Below are 18,210 nucleotides of genomic sequence, written 5' to 3' on the forward strand. Positions count from 1 at the left end.
TCTTAGTTCTTCTTTGTACTTCAAATTCGGCTGCTTCTTTTCAAGAGAGTGGTCTTCATTGCAATTGTATAGGAAACAAATTAGTAATTTTGTTTGTATATAGCACTGATTTTAATTTAGACATTGATTTTTATGTTTTTGTACAAGTATTGTTGTTTGATATTTGAACATAGTGTGCATGCAATTTTGTTTGTGTATGTTAACTCTTTATATTGTACTTTAAATATGTTAGTTCAACATGCTTTGCAAATGTTTGTGTAAAAAGAAATTAAATAGCAGATAGGTTTGGAAGTGACAGCTGATTATAGGAGATGGGAAAAATGACAGTAAGTTCATTTTATAGGTTATACAAGCTAAAAGTCAGTTAATTTGTTTATATGAATCTATAAGAATTGTACATGTACTATACAGAAAATATGTATACCTGTAGTTTGTGTTCATGCATATGGATATGCATGCAGCTGCAAGTAGAAATCTTGAAGACTTATACAGTATTTCTTGTAGAAGGTGCTTTCCAATGATATGACACTTGTACTCAGAGAGATTAATAGTACATTTGAAGTGCTGATCTATGATAATGCAGTAGGTCTTGGATGTGATTGGTGGATGGTCGTGTGATTGCTTAGCTATATCCAATGAGGGAATGGCACAGAAAGTGAAATGGTAGAACGACTGTCCATGTTACGATATGTCCGTGGACATCGCTTGTTACATCCGTGGATTTTGGGGTGGGGAGGCACGCAAATGAGAATGAGCAGAGCAAGGGATTGATCAGTAGAGTTTAGTGGGTGTGTTGTGCCAGGAGAGAGTTTCTCAGATACTCTTTTTGCTGAGAGAAGAACAGATAGCTATGGCTGTGTGTTTGTTTCAGAAAACAGATTGTTTGGATTGTGGGAGACTTGTGGATACATTGGTTGAAGGTGCATGCAGAGAGCTGTGGAGTAGCTGTAGATCTTGGATTCCCACATGTGGCAGTGCACTGGCATGGAGTACGTGGAAAGATGTGGTTGGACTTGCTACCTCTCTGTGCTACTTTGGAGACAGAGCAACATCCAGACATAATTGTAATTCATTGTGGAGGGAACATTTTAGGACATGTGTCTGGAATTTCTTTGCAATTTGCAATGAAAGAAGGACTTGGGAAGGTCATGGACATGTTTCCAAATTCTCAAGTAATTTTTTCACGGATTGCGCAGAGACAAATATGGCTTAGTTCTTCTTCATTTGGTCCACAAATGGAGAAAGCAAGGCACAACGTCAATAAGGCTGTTTGTGCCTTTGTAAGAGATTTTGGCATGTCCTCCTTTCACAATGAAAATATGTTTCGTAGCACATACATTTTTTGCAGAGATTGAGTCCATCTTACTTATGCTGGCAATCAGATTTTTCTGAGAAATGTAAAAAATGCATTGCGACCTTAATTGGAATTACAGCATCCATTTTGTAGTAGGTGTTGAGCATTTCAAATTTTTTAAATACAAACAAAATACCAAAAGGCTCTTTTCAGAGCCAAACTCTTCCTCCCAGACCAAACTGCAATGGTTATGATAGGGCAGCACCCCAAAATTTTAGGATGTTCGCGGACTGTCCGCGGACTTTAAACAATACACAAGGCCCTTCATTTATTTTCACTTCTATTTTTAAACTGTGAAAGGCGGCTTGAAAAGAGCCTTTTTTTATTTTTGTTTTATATTTTTTTAGTTTTTTTATACACGACACACTAGGAGAGGAGGGAAAAGGAGGGTGAGGGGGGGACACCAACCACAGGGATGAGAAAGGGCGGGTGGAGAGAGGAAGATGTAGAGTGGGTCTTACTTGAGTAGTGAGCAGATCTTCTCGTGCTCTGAGACCAGAATCTTAAAAGCACTTCGAAGTCTCTCACCCCTGCAGAATACTGCGTCGCAGTACATACACACAACTGTGACCCTCGAAAGGTAAGGGTCATCAGCATTGCATATGGCAGTGAGGCAGCTTGAGGAATACGCTGGCCCACAGGAGTGTTCCTTGTGGTGACAGGATCGGAAACAGAGGATGTGGTAGAGTAAGTCAACCTACTACGCGCCTTGCAAGGAACAACCTTGCGAACGGCCTCCACGTGTAACGACTTTAGGTGTCGCTTCATAGTAGTCGTCCCAAAGCTGTATGAACCAGGCCTCCCGCCACTCGGTACCATTTTGCACTGGTTGCAAGTGACTTGGTTCGCACGCGCCTTAGGTACGTTACCATGAATGGTAAATAACCGCCACATCCAAGACTCACGGCGAGTGCTGGTAGTAGGGACGTCCACTACCTCATTCTCATCATCCTCCTCTGCATCCTCACTCCTGTTCCCCTCTTCAGGCCCTTGGGGAGGTGGTGGTAGTGGAGGGGGTGGGGGTGGTGCTGAGGCAGATGTAGCACCAGGTGGCAGTACTGCAGCCATGGATGCCATCAGGTTTCAGATGAAAATCTGGAAAGTTGGCAGCAAAATGCAGTGTTCTGTAAGATAGCCAGAAACACAATGAGAATGAGTTCTAGGGTGTGGCCTTTTACAGGGGTGCTTGTGCGCGGTTCGCGGACACACGCGCTGTCCGCAGACAGATCGAACACCAAAAAAAGGTTCAAAAAGTCCCAAAAAGTATGTAGAAACTCAGGATTACTGTCTGGGACTTGCGCTATGGTGATTTATTATTGAAAAATATTGTGGATTGCTTGAAAAGGTAGTTTTAAATTGTTCGGGGACACGAACAGTGTACGCAGTCAGAACACACGCTCAGCGTGGGTGCGGTCATATGATAGCTTTGAGGACATGTCCGCGAAGAGAGCGGATGTCCGCAGGACATCAAATGCACTGAAACTGTTTTGCGCATGCACGTTGGTGTTCTACGGACACTGTTCGGGTCCTGAAACTAATTAAAAGTGCGTCACAAGCGAAGCGAACAGTTACGAACAGGTGTTTGTTCTTAGAACAGTCAACTCGCTTGCGAACAATACGGACAGGCATAGAATCCTCAGGACAACCCTATTTTGTTTATTTGCGAACATCCCTGGACACTTGATGTGTTCTTAGAACAGTTTGAACCTGCTTACAAACAGCACGAACAAGTCTAGCGTCCTCAGGACACCCCCTGTTCTAAGAACACAGGCAGTATCCTGAAATGTTTGTAACTAAAATGGGGGTGTCCTGAGGACGCTATAGCTGTCCGTATTGTTTGGAGGCAAGCTGAAACTGTCCTAAGAACACACACGGTGTCCTGAAATATTCGTAAAACAAAATGGGGGTGTCCTGATGACGCTATACCTGTCCGTATTATTCGCAGGCAAGTTGAAACTGTTCTAGGAACACACGCGGTGTCCTGAAATGTTCGTAAATAACCGAATGGGTGTGTCCTGAGGACGCTATGCCTGTCCGTATTGTTCAGAGGCAAACTGAAACTGTCCTAACAACACACCCTGTGTCCTAAAATGTTCGTAATTAAAAAAATGTATATGTTAAATATATATAAAATAATATTTATTAATTGGTTTATACAGAAAATTGTCTACCATTAGGGTCACTATCTTCAGACATTTCCTCATGAAGGAAATGCTCCTCTAGCCACTCCAGACTACTAGACATTTCTGTGAGAAATAAAAATTATATCATTGTTTTGTATCTAATACAGGCATTTTAGAAATATATGAGTAAAATGAAGTACGCTTACTAGCTTCTGGTAAGGTGTGTTCTTACTGGTCTGTACATCTGCTGTTGCTCTTAGTTGTGGAGTTTCTGTGAGGTAATCATGTTGGAAGGCTATTTTTCTTCTTTTGGTATATTCATTTTAGAACATATTGTATTTAAATGAATGGTTGATGTGTTAGATATATAGGTTCCACTTCTTGTTTATTAGAACATATGTGTTTGTGTGCTGGTTTTTGAACTTATGAAGTGTTCATATGGCATGATATAACAATTTAAGATACCCCCTGAGTTTTTGGGTAGTATTGCAGTTGTCCGCGTCCGTCCGCGGACACTCGCACAGTCCGCAGATATCAGAATCACTAACTGTGGTTCAGTATGTTACATGTATATAAAGAGATATTATGGTTAACTTGCGCTACTAAAAACATATGAAATTCAGTATAAAAAAAACTTTGTTAAAGGCACGTTATGGTTCCAAGTAAAACCGAAAAACCCCTGAAATTCACCAGTTATGGTAAGCTAAGCAAGCATAACTCGCGCCTCCACCGAACACTGCTAAGACTAAGACCCAGGACATCAAAGATGACATCACAAATGTCATTGATGACATCACTGATGACATCACATGTGCATTTACTTTTCATGAAATGTCTGTACAAGGGATTTTTATTATAATGTTGGGAAAAAAGTGTCAAGGATCATTGGAATAAATATCATGAGCTAATTATTGCATTAAGCAATGCATTAATATAAATAGCATTCTATTATGAAGTTCTATCCAGTATACTAAGCTACTCATGCAGAAAAATAGGCATTGTATGCAGCATACATGATGAAGATACAATATTCATAATGTTGATATGTTGAATAATGAAATGGTAACTGCTTTCTTATTAGAGTTTTGCGTACTGTGAAATATGTAATAAGTAGCTAATAAAACCCACGTATTACATAATTGCATTATTACAGACAAAACACAAAGACAAGAACACATACAAATATGGGTATATACAGGGAAAGTGAAGTAAGCAAAAAAAGCAGAAGTAGTAGCAGAAACAATTCATAACCTAACTGATTATCTTCATGCAAATAAATGATTGCTCTGTTTCAAAGCTGCTATTTACCCTATGTATATGTATCACATGATGTGACTGGACCCCAAGGAAAGTAGTGTGAGTACAATGTATACAAATATGAGCATATACAGGGAAAGTACAGTAATACAACAGAACTATCAGAAAGTGCTGATAACTCTACTGATTATCTTCATGCACAGAAAGGATTGCTGTCTTTCAAGCTTGTGTCTTCCCCTATGTATATGTTTCATATGATATGACTGGACCCTAAGGGAATTACTTTAAGAACATACTTGAAGGATAAGTCTACAAATATAGTACATTTACAATTTTTAGTTCCTGACTGTTACTGAAGAAAACCATGTTGCCAAGATATGCCAGTAAAGTTAAAAAGAAGGAGCCAGACATGTGATGTCATCAGTGATGTCATCAATGACATTTGTGATGTCATCTTTGATGTCCTGGGTGTTAGTCTTAGCAGTGCACGGTGGTGGTGGTGTGAGTTATGGTTGCTTAGCTTACCATAACTGGCGAATTTCAGGGTTTTTTTGGTTTTACTTGGAACCATAATGTCCCTTTAACAAAGTTATTTTACTGAATATATATATATATATATATATATATATATATATATATATATATATATATATATATATATATATATATATATATATATATATATATATATACATTACTCACCGTAATCGTATTTCTGATGCTTGTATCTGCTTAGATTCACATGCTAAGCATAGGCCGACATCTAGTGGGAGCTGCAGAGTATTACAGTTGTTTTCGAAACTCGAAAACGGACATCGACAGGACATGGCAGAAACTATCCCTAGTGTGACGTCCACTGTACCCATGGTCCTTCACATGTTGAGGTCCCTCAGATTGTATTGTTCTAAAATGAGGTTGCATGAAGTGTAGCTGGAGTACAGGTGTATCCAAGCAGATAGGTAACAGAAAGCTCATAACATCTATGCACCTTCGCTCAGAGCAGGAAGGGTGGGCACATGTGAATCTAAGCAGATACAAGCATCAGAAATATGTTTATGGCGAGTAATGTATCCCTTTTGAGGCTTGTGGAACCTGCTTAGATCACATGCTATGCATAGATTAGCAAGCAGTGTTAGGAGAAGATGGTGGGGCGTGAGAAGGAGCAGCGGCAAATAGATGTTTTAGAACTGCTTGTCCCATCTGTGCATCTTCTTTGGAATGGGTGTCAATGCAGTACTGCTGATTGAAGGTGTGTACTGAGCACCATGTAGCTGCTTTGCAAATGCGTCTATGGGGACATTTGTGATAAAAGCCAGAGTAGCTCCTGTGCTCCGGGTTGAGTGAGCTCTGGTGTAAAAGGCACTGTTTTGTTTGATAATGAATAGCATAATTGTATACATTTGACTATCCATCTGGAGATGGCATTCTAGGAAATGCAGTCTCCTTCTCTGCCTGGTGCTACAGAGACACAGTTGATCTGTTTCCCTAAGCGGCCTGGTCTCGTTTACGTAGTAAAGGACTTCCCTCCTCACATCCAGTGTGTGGAGTTTTACCTCAGCCGTGATAGTTGGATTCTGAAGAAAGCCGGAAGCACAAAAGATTGGTTCACATGGAATTTGGAAATTAATTTAGGGAGAACCTAGGATGAGTGCGTAAAACCAATTTATCTTTATGGATGATAAAGAAAGGGTCCTGTACTGACAATGCTTGTAATTCACTAACTCTTCTTATGGAAGTAATAGCCGCTAAGAAGGCAGTCTTGTATGTCAGGTGTTTAAGACTTGACTTGTGCATAGGCTCAAATGGGGGCCCCATGAGCTTTGCTAGTACTACATTGTAATCCCATCCTGGCGGGGGGCTTGAAATTGGAGGGTGGAGTCTTTTTACTCCCTCCATGAATGTTTTAATGACTGGAATTTTCCACCACATTACTTTACTTTGAGAGGTGGTATAAACTGATAAAGCCGCCAGGTGGATCTTTATAGAGTTGAATACTAACCCTGAATCTAACAAGTGGAGCATATAATTTAGAATTTGTGAAGGAGTACATTCTATGGGGTTTATTTGTTTTGACTGGCACCAAATTACAAATCTCCTCCAATTGTCGAAATAACAGTGTCTAGTGTTTGATTTTTTTGCCTCCTTGAGGATATCCATAAACCACTGTGGTAGAATAAGGTGTTAGAACTCTATGACTTCAGGAGCCATGCTGCCAAGTTCATAAGAGTGTGGTTGTGTGCGCACCGTTCCCCGTATTGGGATAACAGGTTGGTTTGGCACGGGAGTTTAATGGGATCGCACATCGTCGGTTTGCGTAGATGTGGATACCACGGTTGTCTCACCCACATGGGAGAAACTAGGATGAACGTCATCTGTTGTCAGTGCATATTGTTCACTATCCTGCTCATTAATGGAGTCAGAGGGGCGCCCATAGCGTAAGCAAACTCCCGTGACCAGTTCATCCACAGGGCGTTCGCCTTGCAGGCTGGCTGGGGGAACCTGGACGCGAAGTCTGGCTGGCCATTGCTTGTTTTCTCCAGTAGCGAACAAGTCTAGTGTGGGTTAACCCCACTGAGAGAAGATGTAGTCTACAACGCTTGAGTTGTTGCCACTCGTGTTCCTCTGGTAGGGGATCTCTGCTCAGAGAGTCTGCTAGAGTGTCAAGTACCCCTGGAACGTGTTGGGAGGACAGGGATATCCCCCGTCTGAGTGCCCATTTCTATATTTTCTGTGCCGACTTGGACAGACTTGGAGAGTGTGTGCCCCCCCCCCGTTTGTTGATGTAGAACATCGCAGTTGTGCTGTCTGTTAGAATTTGAACCGACTGATTCGTCAGTTGCGCTTCGAATGCTTGAAGTGCTTTGAATACTGCTAGTAGTTCCAGCAGGTTGATATGGTTCTGTGCCGTGATGTGAGTCCACAGACCATGTGCTATGTGGTGTAGGTAAGGAGCCACCCCCAAACAAAGAGTAATGCGTCTGTTGAGACAATCGCTTGTGCTTCCGGATCATGGAAGGGTTTTCCCTTTAACAGGTTTTCTTTCGACCACCAGAATAGGTTTTGAACTAGGGTTGGTGAAATGACCACTAATTTGTCCCAATGAGCATTTGCCTGATACCACTGTTTTGCCAACCACTCCTGCATTGGTCGCATGCGCTGACGGGCGTGTGGTACTAGATATATGCACAATGCCATCATGCCTAGCAAACGCATTGCTTTGCGTACGCTTATCTGGAGACCGGCTTGATACTGGGGTATTTGCCAAAGCATGTTGTGCACTCTTTCCATGGAAGGAAAGGCTAAACCTGCTCTTGCATCTAATACAGCCCCTAGGAACTGTTTTGTTGTGTTTGGTACACGACTTGACTTTTTCTCGTTTATTGAGAAGCCTGATTGAAAAAGATTAATGGTTCTTTCAGTGTTTTGAAAGCAAAGATGGGATGTTTCTCCTGTTATCAGCCAGTCGTCCAGGTAGGGGCACGCTGGGAGTGCCTACCTGCGCAGGTGTGCCGCCAGCTCCTTGGTGAATATCCTTGGAGCTGAAGCTATTCCGAAGGGTAGCACCTTGAATTGGTAGTGCTGCTACTTTGAACCGCAAGAGTGCGCTGGGAGCATTTAAAAATGAAAATAGGCATCTTTCATACCCAACGTTGCCATGTAATCCCCCATTTTAGCAGGGAAATTACCTCTTGTAGCGTTGTCATACAGCACTTTTGTGGCTTTACATAAGTGTTTACAGGGCGTAAGTCTAATTCTGGGCGCATAGTTAGATCTTTCTTTGGCACAAGATAGTATATGTTGAATAAATACCCTTGTTTACCTCGTTGGACGGCACAATCTCGATGGCATCTTTGAGGAGCAGCGCGTTGACTTCTTCTGCCAGGATGAGTTGTTCTTCCTTTGGCGCGTGGTTATTCCCTGCCATGCGTGGATGAAGTGTGAAATCCGCCCCCCTACTGCGGAGGATGGGAGGGGACCTGTAGCGGGCAGTCATAGTTTGGGACCGTTCCTCCACCTCTAGCTGTGGAGGATGTCCACCGGCCTCGGGATCTGTGCTGGCCTCTTGGATAACCCTGGGACACTTCACCCTCGTTGTGGTTCCATAATGAATTTTGATTTTGTCTGCAACCGGATACCCTTTGGGAGCTTTGGGCATGAAAACGGCGAGAATTGTTCCCGCCCCTTCGGCCAGGTTGTTTGTTAGTCAGTAGCCCAAGGGATTTGAGGGCATCATATTCCTCTTTCGTTGATTTCAGAGCATACTCTACCGGTTTACCGAATAGTACGGTTGGTTTCACTGGCATGTTGAGTAACGTTGCATGGGTCTCAAGCTTGAAGCCAGACTGGCGAAGCCAAGCGTGGCGCTTGAGAATGGTTCCTTCCGCAAAAATACGGCCTGCATTATCTGCAGCATCGAGGTTGTTCTTAAGCAAGCTGCTGGCAGTGGATTTGCCTTCTGCTGCTACTAGAGCAAGTTTAGACTTTAATGGCTCTGGAGCAGAGTCGATGAGGTCCGTCGCATTTATGGCAGTGATAGCTCGCCAACAGTGTGGAATTGTTGGCGATCCTAGTTTGAAACGTTGCTGATTGCAACTTTCATCCCCATGCTATAGAGCTTCTTGCTCTCCTTGTCTGGAGGAGGTTCTCAAGAGGCTAGTGGTGTACCTGCCCTCTTCCGAGTAGTTGTGATAACTAGCGAATCCGGCTTAAGCTGTCCCCTGATTAATAAAGGATCAGATGGCGCCAGGCGGAATAGTTTTCTGTACCGACCTCAAGATGGGGATGAACTGTGTAGCAGCTTTTTTGTCTCCCAGGATATCTTTATCTTTCTGAGTATCCTGTGTTTGAATACCGAAGTGCTCAGCGACTTTGATTAATAAGTTATTGAATAAGGGCTGATTAACTACTGGGGAATCTTGTTGAATTGGGAATACATAGTATACACCTCTGCCTCATCATCACCACCACCATCTTCATTATCACCATCATAGTATTGATATTCCTCATGATCCCCTTCAGTGGCTGTATGGATGTCATAAAGGTCAGCAAAGGTGCAAGTCCTTTTTGCTGGTGGCAGAGAAGTGGAAGACAGGGGATGAGAGCTTGAAGCCTGAGCAGTAGATGTGATCTGAACATGTTCTATTGCCCGAGGGTTGTTTTCAAAGAAACTTGCAAAAAAGTAATTCTGGACATCACCCCATCTATGTCCTCTGCTGACCATAGGGTCGAGCTGGGGATGACCCCCCCCCCCCCAGGCAGGGTATGGCAGGCACTTGGGGTGTAGGAGTGGGTAGGCCTTTATTTTTTAAGGCCCCACTTAAGAAACCCTCTTCTTATCCTTCCTGTGGGACATTTAGAAGGGGTAGATCTGTCCATATGAGACTTGTCTTTTTTTCTTATGAGACTTGTCTCTACGATCAGAGATTTTTGAGGAAGTCTTCTTGGAATGCGTAGAGTTAAAAGGGCCTTCTGGGACATGTTTTTTTACCAGTTGAGATAACCCTGTGTTTTTGGACTTCCCAGCGGGTTTCGATGCAATATGTTGAGTTTCGCATTGGAAGGGACCTCCGCCTCGTCTGTTAACGTTCGGCATACGGTCGAAGGGGTTTTATGGGCAGCATCCTTTGTTTTACAGGGCCTGTCATGGGGCGACCAGGACATCCGAGTGCCCAGAGGACAGGGAATCTTCTGATCTCCCCCTAGACGCTGAATCTGGGAGTTTGGTTGGCTGTGTCGCCGCGGGGTGTGTGCTTAGTGTGGGAAGACGAAGTGCTCTTGCTGCTGGGTGTCGTCCCCACAACAGAGTCGCCGGCCTGTCTTCTAGGGTGGGGGGCTTGCACTTGGGAACTTGGATGTTCCCTGCTGCCCTTGCCGTCCAAAGAGACGGCGACGCTGCCATCGCTGGAGGCTCCCTCCACGTCCATGGCGGCCTCGGCCTGCATGGCGTGATGGGCCCAGCGTTTGGTTCTGCAATCTTTAAAGGTCTTAGATTTAAAGAGCTTGCAAGCTTGACAGTGCCCTTCGTCGTGGTCGCGTTTCAGACACAGGTTGCACACACAGTGTTTGTCGCACCACAGACATTTTTTATTACATGTGGGGCAGAATTTAAAGGGCGTCTTATCCATGTCTGGGAAAGGCAGCTGGGCGGGAAAGGGGGAGAAAATGCACTGTACAATGACCGCCCCCCATTCTCCCTACTGTATGGGCCTAGGCCCGGCGGGCCTTCCAAGGCCGAAAGGGTCTGTCGAAACTTAACTTCGTCCGACAGCGCTGTCTTGTCTTTCTCACTGCATCGTTGACTATGACGATGTCGGAAAGGAAAAGGACAGAAAGAGTAACTATATTTTAACTTTTCATAAGCAAATGGCATCAGCCGGAATTGAACTCCGCGAGAAGCGACCGCTCACAATGGCGGAAAAAAACAATCTGAGGGACCTCGACGCGTGATGGACCATGGGTACAGTGGACACCATACTATGGATAGTATTACTGGCACGCCCTGCCGACGTCCATTTTAGAGTTTCTAAAACAACAACTGTAATACTCTGCAGCTTCCACTAGATGTCGGCCTATGCATAGAATGTGATCTAAGCAGATTCCACAAGCCTCGGAGATAGACCTATAAAAGGTTTGGAAAAAAAACAAACTTCCACCTACTTGGCTCAAATGGACTTTCTTCCATGTGAGTGCATTTAGAACACATGAATATTCGAGTTTGGGATAAATAAGGTCTGAGCAAAAAACATCTTGTACCGTACCATCTTTTGTGATCAACCAATTTCTGTAATCTGTGCTTCTTTCCTAGAGCAACACAGGAACCACATAAAAGCCCTTGAGAAATGTATAATCTCTGGCTAGAGAGATTGAGAAGGGAAATCAGCAGCTAATCATTTTCTTTTCTTTCTTTTTTTACTGCTAATTCACTAGAAACCGGAATACCAGGTGTGCAGTTAGCAGAAGGTAAAACATGAAGCAGCCTACCTCGTTCTCTGCTTTAAGAAATAAACCTAAATATCTAGATTGTACTCCCAACATGAGCTGGAATCAGGAGTACTGAAAGCTGAATTCAAGTAATTCTATATGGTTGACCAGGCACTGTATAATCAGAGACATTTAAATACTATGTACCTGGACGCAATTTGCAATCTTTGTTTACTGAATGTCTGAGCATACCTAGAATGAGGAAATGCTTAATGGGAGATATGCTTTCTAGGTGTAGGCAGCCGGAATATGGCATGAACTGGCACTCCGAAGTGAAAAATCATGGAAGATGTAATCAAATGTAAAAAATAAATAAAAAATGAAGCCGATCTCTTGGCCCCCTCCTTGCTATTTGAAGGTTTTTGAATCCTCGACGCAACTTGAGCCATTTCTTAAGATGAGGAATCTATTAAACGTAGGTATACATTAGATTCACATTTCATTCAAATACATTTGAAAACTAAAAACAGAATGAGAATGATTGACAACCTCCATTGTAAAGTACCTTTTCTCCATCCATAAACCTCTGCTTTTCTGTAATATTCAGAATTTCCACTGGTACATCAAGTTCAGATCTTGACTCGTAGGATATGCTTCCATTATCATTGGTTACAACCCTGCCTTTACGTCCAGTCATCTGTGTGGTAAATTTGCACATGGACAAAATTAAAGGACACCTTCAAAGCTGAAAGCTATTGCTGACATTGGACAACAAACATTTTGTCTATATGCTATTTTTACAAGTGACATACTATATGCAACTAAGACTACAATGCTATCGATGATGTAGCAGATGTGCCAGAAGAACAAGTTACTTACCCCTGGTAACTTTCTTTCGACTGAATTTTCCTACCACGTATTCCTCATCGTATGATATGTTAATTTCCAGCTTCAGCTGCTTCAGAAAAAATAATGTCTTTTGGCAGAGGGCACTGTGCGTCGAGACGGTCGACTCAATATCCCTCGATGGCTTCCATCTTGGCTGACGCCATCATCTAATACATACACCACGCGCAGTGCCCGTTGGCTTCAGTTCTGTTTTTTGGCCACCCATATGCAGAATTACCAGCCTTGTTAAGTGCCTTTAAATTATCAGACCTTAAAAGAGGGCAAAGTCTAAAGCCCAGAAATTCAATCGTGGGGTACGTTGTGAGGGCGATGAATAGGTGGGGGGAACATCCAGTCGAAAAAACGTTACCAGGGATAAGTAACTTGTTCTTCAAATGGATTGTGTCCTCCCACGTATTCCTTATCTTAGATAGGCTCCCACAGCAGTATTAGGTTCTTTTGGAGGGGGGAGTAAGAATTGAGACTTTGTCCAGAATGGAGGATAGAACTGCCTTCCCAAATCTTACTTCATTGTTAGAGGTGTCTAAACAATAATGATTTGTGAACATGTGGAAGGTGGACCAGGGTAGCTGCCTCTCAGATATCCTTAATCGGAACTCCCTTCTGAAGGGCAGAAGAAGTTGCCAAGCTCCTAGTGGAATGCGCCCTTAAACCTTCTGGGGGAATCTTTCCCAGCTAGCCTGTAGCACTCCGAAATAGCCAGCATGAGCCATCTGGATAGAGTCTGTTTAGTAACTGATAGATCTAGCTTGTGCCCTGAATAACCAATGAAAACTTGGTTGTGCTGTCAGAACTTTACCATCCTTGAAATATAAAAGCTCCTCGGATTCAGTCTATGAAAATCTTTCCTCCTCCTCCTCCTTGCCAGGATGAGGGGGAAGATAGAAGACCGGAAACACAATTGGCTGTGCTAAATGGTAATACGATACAATCTTAGGCAGAAAAGAGGGTTTCACCTTAAGGACAACCTTTATTCTTGTAAAAGGTGGTAAACAGAGGTTTACAGGATAATGCCTGCAACTCACTCGCCTGGCGGGCTGATGTTATCGCTATTAACAAAATGGTTTTGTAAGTTAGCAGCCTTAAAGGGCAGGAATGGAGTGGCTCGAAAGGAGCGCACATCAACAACTTTAAAACCAATTAAAGGTCCCAAGTTAGTATTTGGAATGGTGTTGGAGGAAACACATTTGAGAGGCCTTTAAGAAATTGAATTAAGGGTATTTTGAAGTAGGATGCCTCTTCCGAGGTGCGCTTGAATATGGAAGCGCTGCTAAATAACCCTTGATTGTTCCAATCTGGAGCCCCAGATTTGCCAAATGTAGTAGAAGGAACAAGTACTTACCTCTAACTGTTGTTCTCCAGCATGGATTCACATGCTGATGAATATTCCCGGTCGTCAGGCTGGGAATCCTCAGTAAAAGAAAAAAAACAGTTTCAGTTTCGTTTCGAAACTGTCTTTCTCCTATATACCAATCACTGAGCTCTGGTCATACTGCCCCCAGCCAATGACTGCCCTCTACCTAAGCCTCTCCTCCGGCAGCCATCTTCAGATTTGGTAGCATGTAAAGTGGCAGTAGGATCAAGAGAAGAGCCGCAGAGGGGCAGGCGGGAGGGTTTGCATGTGAATCCATGCCAGACCCATGCTGGAGAACAACAGTCACAGGTAAGTAACTTGTTTCTTCTCCAGCATGGGGTGTGACATGGATTCACATACTCATGAATGAAGACTACATAGCAATACATACATGCACAACCACGGGGGTTGACGAGGCTCAACAGAAGCAAAATCTTACCTCCTCACCAGGCTCACCTTCAAGCAAACAGGTTGCGCAGCACTGCTTGGCCGACTGTGGACTCCTCCCTGCAATCCCTGTCGACGCAGTAGAATTTTGTGAAGGTGTGCATCGACCTCCACGTAGCAGCCCTGCAAATGTCCAGCAGAGGTACATCAGACAGGAATGCCGTTGTAGCAGCGATCGATCTGGTAGAATGGGCTCTCGGACCGCCAGGCCGCGGTTTGTTTGCCAACCGGTGACAGTGAGTGATCCAGCCGGAGAGCCACCTGGAAATGGAAGCCTTGGACAGGGCCTTCCCATGGTTCACAGGACCAAAGTTCCCAAAAAGCTGAGAAGTTTTCCGGAAACTCTGTGTGGGCCACATAAAACTTCAGCGCTCTAGCCACATCCAGGGAAATGCAAAGTCCTTTCAGCCGGCGGCAGAGTCAAAAAACACAGGTAACACCAAGGGCTCGTTGAGATTAAATTCCGATGGAACCTTTGGCATGAAGGAGGGGTGCACCCGCAGCACCAACCTCTTCTCGTGGAATGTCAAGTAAGGCCTCGTGCATGACAGCGCCTGGATCTCACCTACTCTTCTTGCAGAGGCGATGGCCACGAGGAACGCGGTCTTCCAAGACAGAAACTTGAGCGGAGCTGAATGCATCGGCTCGAATGGGGGCCCCATGAGCCTAGTCAACACCACGTTGAGTTCCCATGCCGGGGCCGGGGCCGGAGCCTTCACCGGCAGGAACGAGCGGAACAGTCCCTTGATGAATTGTTTGACTAGACGGTGCAAACACAGTGAAGACTGTCCCGGAGATCTGGTGTAGTGGGAGAAAGCTGCCAGATGTACCTTGATGGAGGTGTGAGCCAGTCCCGAGTTAGCCAATGACAGTAAATACAGAAGTACTTAAGGGGCTGTGACCCTCAGAGGGTTGATCTTCTGAGACCGGCATCAAGTCACAAAGCGCTTCCACTTGTGTCTGTAGCACTTCAACGTAGAGGCAAGCACCTCCCTGAGGTCCGCCGGAAGACCGTAGCCACCAAACTCTAATGCTGCAGGAGCAAGGCCTTCAAGTTCAGCGATCCTGGTTCATGGTCCAGAATTGCACCCCCTTTCCTGGCAAGAAGATCCAAGACCACTGGGCAGCTTGACTGGAGGGGACGCTGGCATGCTGAGAAGGTCCGGGTACCAGATCTGCCTTCGGCCACGCTGGTACGACGAGGATTATCCTGCACCGGTACCGTCTAAGTTGACTGATGACATAAAATAGTAACGGAGGGAACACATTCAGAGGAAAAGGTTGTTCACTTGATCCTGCCAAAGCATCCACTCATGGCAAGCGCACAGCTCCCTGCTGAGAGAGTCGGCGGTGGTGCTCTTTAGTCCAGCCAGGTGAAACAGAATGAGGAAGTGCAGTGAAATTGCCAGGAGGTCACAACCTTTCAAAAACGCTGGATTTTTCCACTTATCCACCGCACCAGAAACACCTCAATTGTTTGTGTGTCGACCATGGTTGTGTACTGCCTTATTATTAACAATACATAAAATTACAGTCACTTGAATGTTACTAACCCACTAAAATGTGTACAAAGTATTGTGATCTGCATACAATACTCTTTTGTGCCCAGGACGGCATATGTCATTATTTTAAATATTCTTTTATTGGATGTGAACTAATAAATTGCAGAACTTAACTGTCTCCCCCTTTTTTCTGGAAGAGCATACTGTTATACGGTATCCAAAGCTCCACTGCACCCATTGAGACAAAACACCTGAGCGTCACTGACAAGGGTAGCCTTTGACTACAATTTCCTTTTTCTTTCGAGATTTTTGTTTCTTTTCTGGGGATGTGGAAATACACATCCTGTAGATCAAACGATGACAGAAAGGCTAGCCGAGCACTTGCTGCAGCGTGACCATCCTGAACTTCTGGTACTTTCGTCATTGTTCGAGGATGGGCCTCCAGCCCCGATCTTCTTTCTTACGAGAAAGTACCTTGAGTAAACTCCGGAGCCCGGCAGTCACTTTGGAACCAGCTCTATCGCCCCCCCCCTTTTTTTAAAATTTTTTTAATAGGGCCCGAACTTCCAGCAGCAGTTGAGTTATGTGTTGTTCCTGTCGAGCCACTGGTGGTATTCGCGTACACTTCAGTTGGAACTAGTGTGTCCATGCGCAAGAGCGTCCAGCATCCATCAATCGGTGGAGAAGTTTGCCAGCCGGCCTCCCACCGGGGAGCAGGGGGTGGGGTCCCGACGCCCTGGCCGGTTCTGTCCTGTTTGGAAGTCGGTGCGCCATCCTCCGAAGGCCTTGGAGCGACCCCTGTTGGCCTCCTGGTTCGAGGAGAGGGAGGGTTGGCAGTAGGAGGATGAGCCCCCACCAAAACTCTTTGAAGAACTGCTAGACTCCCCCTCCGGATGAACGAAAGGATGGCCGGTGTTGCTGCAGAGTGGCCAAGGCACGGGCCGTCTGTCGGTCTTGATGGCCTGGAGAGATTCATTGATGGCCTTCCTGAACAGGTTGTCTCAGTTGAACAGCATATCCAGGACCCTCGTCTGGACCTCCTGCCTGAAGCAGATGGCCTTGAGCCAGCCACGACAACGAAGGCAAACCCTGTTGCACATCTGGGGGAAAACGTGTGTCCACAATGTCCAGTGCCACCGTGATGCAACGCCACCTCACCTTCCTGGAGGATCTCCAAAGCTTCGACCCAATTGTCATCAGTGAGGTAATCCAGGAGTGGAGTCATCTTGAACCAAAGCCCCCGGTCGTATCTGGTCACGATCGCCAAGGCATTGGCTGCTTTCACCGTCATCGCCACCGAGTACATTACCTTCCTACCCATGGAATCCAATTTCTTCTCCTCATTGTCCGGGGGTGCAGATGAAGAAGACTATGAACTTGACAACTTCTTCCTGGTGGCTGCCGAGACCACCAAGTCCGGCGACGGTTGAGACCGCAGGCACTTGAGCGCAGACTCTGGCACCCAGTAATTTTTCTCAAGCCGGTCTCTCTTTGCTGAAGCAGGGTTCTTCAGCAATGCCAGCCCCTCATCCCAAACGTCATCCAGGAGAAGAACTAACAGGATTGTCTTCCTCTTCACCTCCCGTCGTTGGTACAGAAAGCCCTCCTTCCTTTTCTCCTCTGGGGTGAGCTGACGCCTGGGCAATCATGGAATGAAAAGATCCCACTTCGTCCGGTGGAGAGGTTCTCAGCGGCAGCGATGCAGGGTCTCCCAGTCCTGCGTCGTCCGTATCAGTCATCGCCGTGGCCGTCCCTCTCCCCGTTCCCCTAGGGGGGGAGGGCAGCAACAGTAGGAACAGAGGCGTAGGGTGTCTCCTCCTCCTCTTTGCCGGTGGCTGCCCCGGTGTTAACAGGGTCATCCGTGTTGCCGCTGGTGCTGGTGGAGCCAACAGCAATCTACTCTGAATCTCCGACACCAGCATGTAGAGCGTCGAGAGGATACCCTGCTAGAAATCTCTAGAACAGGGACACAGGGTCCAGTGCCCATGTCGTCCCCGTCAACATCTTCACCGCCGCCGCCTCCACCGTGGATGGTGTGGAGGCAAAGTATCTCCTCCTCCTAGGACTAAGAAATGTCCGTGCCCTGGAGTAGTTCTCCCCCCACCCCCTTCTTCGGGTCCTGAGGGGGTCGGTCTCCGGCTGATGTCCGGCATCCTCTATTCCGGGGTCTTTTCTATCGGCTTGAACAAAGAAGCTCTCCTAGCCGGGAGAGACACGCTGGCTGACACCGTGGCACCCTGGACGGGGTCCTGCTAGTTTGCCTTCGAAAGGGAGACCATCCCCATCTCGATCAAGGAAGATGATTTGGCCTGTTCCTCCTGGGCCTTCACAGGCAGGTCAGCC

At 45.5% G+C, this 18,210-nt stretch overlaps 1 protein-coding gene across 4 annotated transcripts in view; it reads right to left on the bottom strand.

The window, feature by feature from the left end:
• SBNO1 (strawberry notch homolog 1) overlaps nt 1-18,210 on the bottom strand; it is a 2,127,865-nt gene that overhangs the window by 954,010 nt on the left and 1,155,645 nt on the right. For all 4 annotated transcript variants that reach the window (XM_069619669.1, XM_069619670.1, XM_069619667.1 and 1 more), the window contains one exon: nt 12,221-12,352. In XM_069619669.1, coding sequence (XP_069475770.1) covers nt 12,221-12,352 — 132 coding nt within the window. The remainder of the gene's footprint in view (nt 1-12,220; nt 12,353-18,210) is intronic.

The sequence above is a fragment of the Ambystoma mexicanum genome, chromosome 10, assembly GCF_040938575.1.
Source record: "Ambystoma mexicanum isolate Mex_15411 chromosome 10, UKY_AmexF1_1, whole genome shotgun sequence".
Taxonomy (NCBI): domain Eukaryota; kingdom Metazoa; phylum Chordata; class Amphibia; order Caudata; family Ambystomatidae; genus Ambystoma; species Ambystoma mexicanum.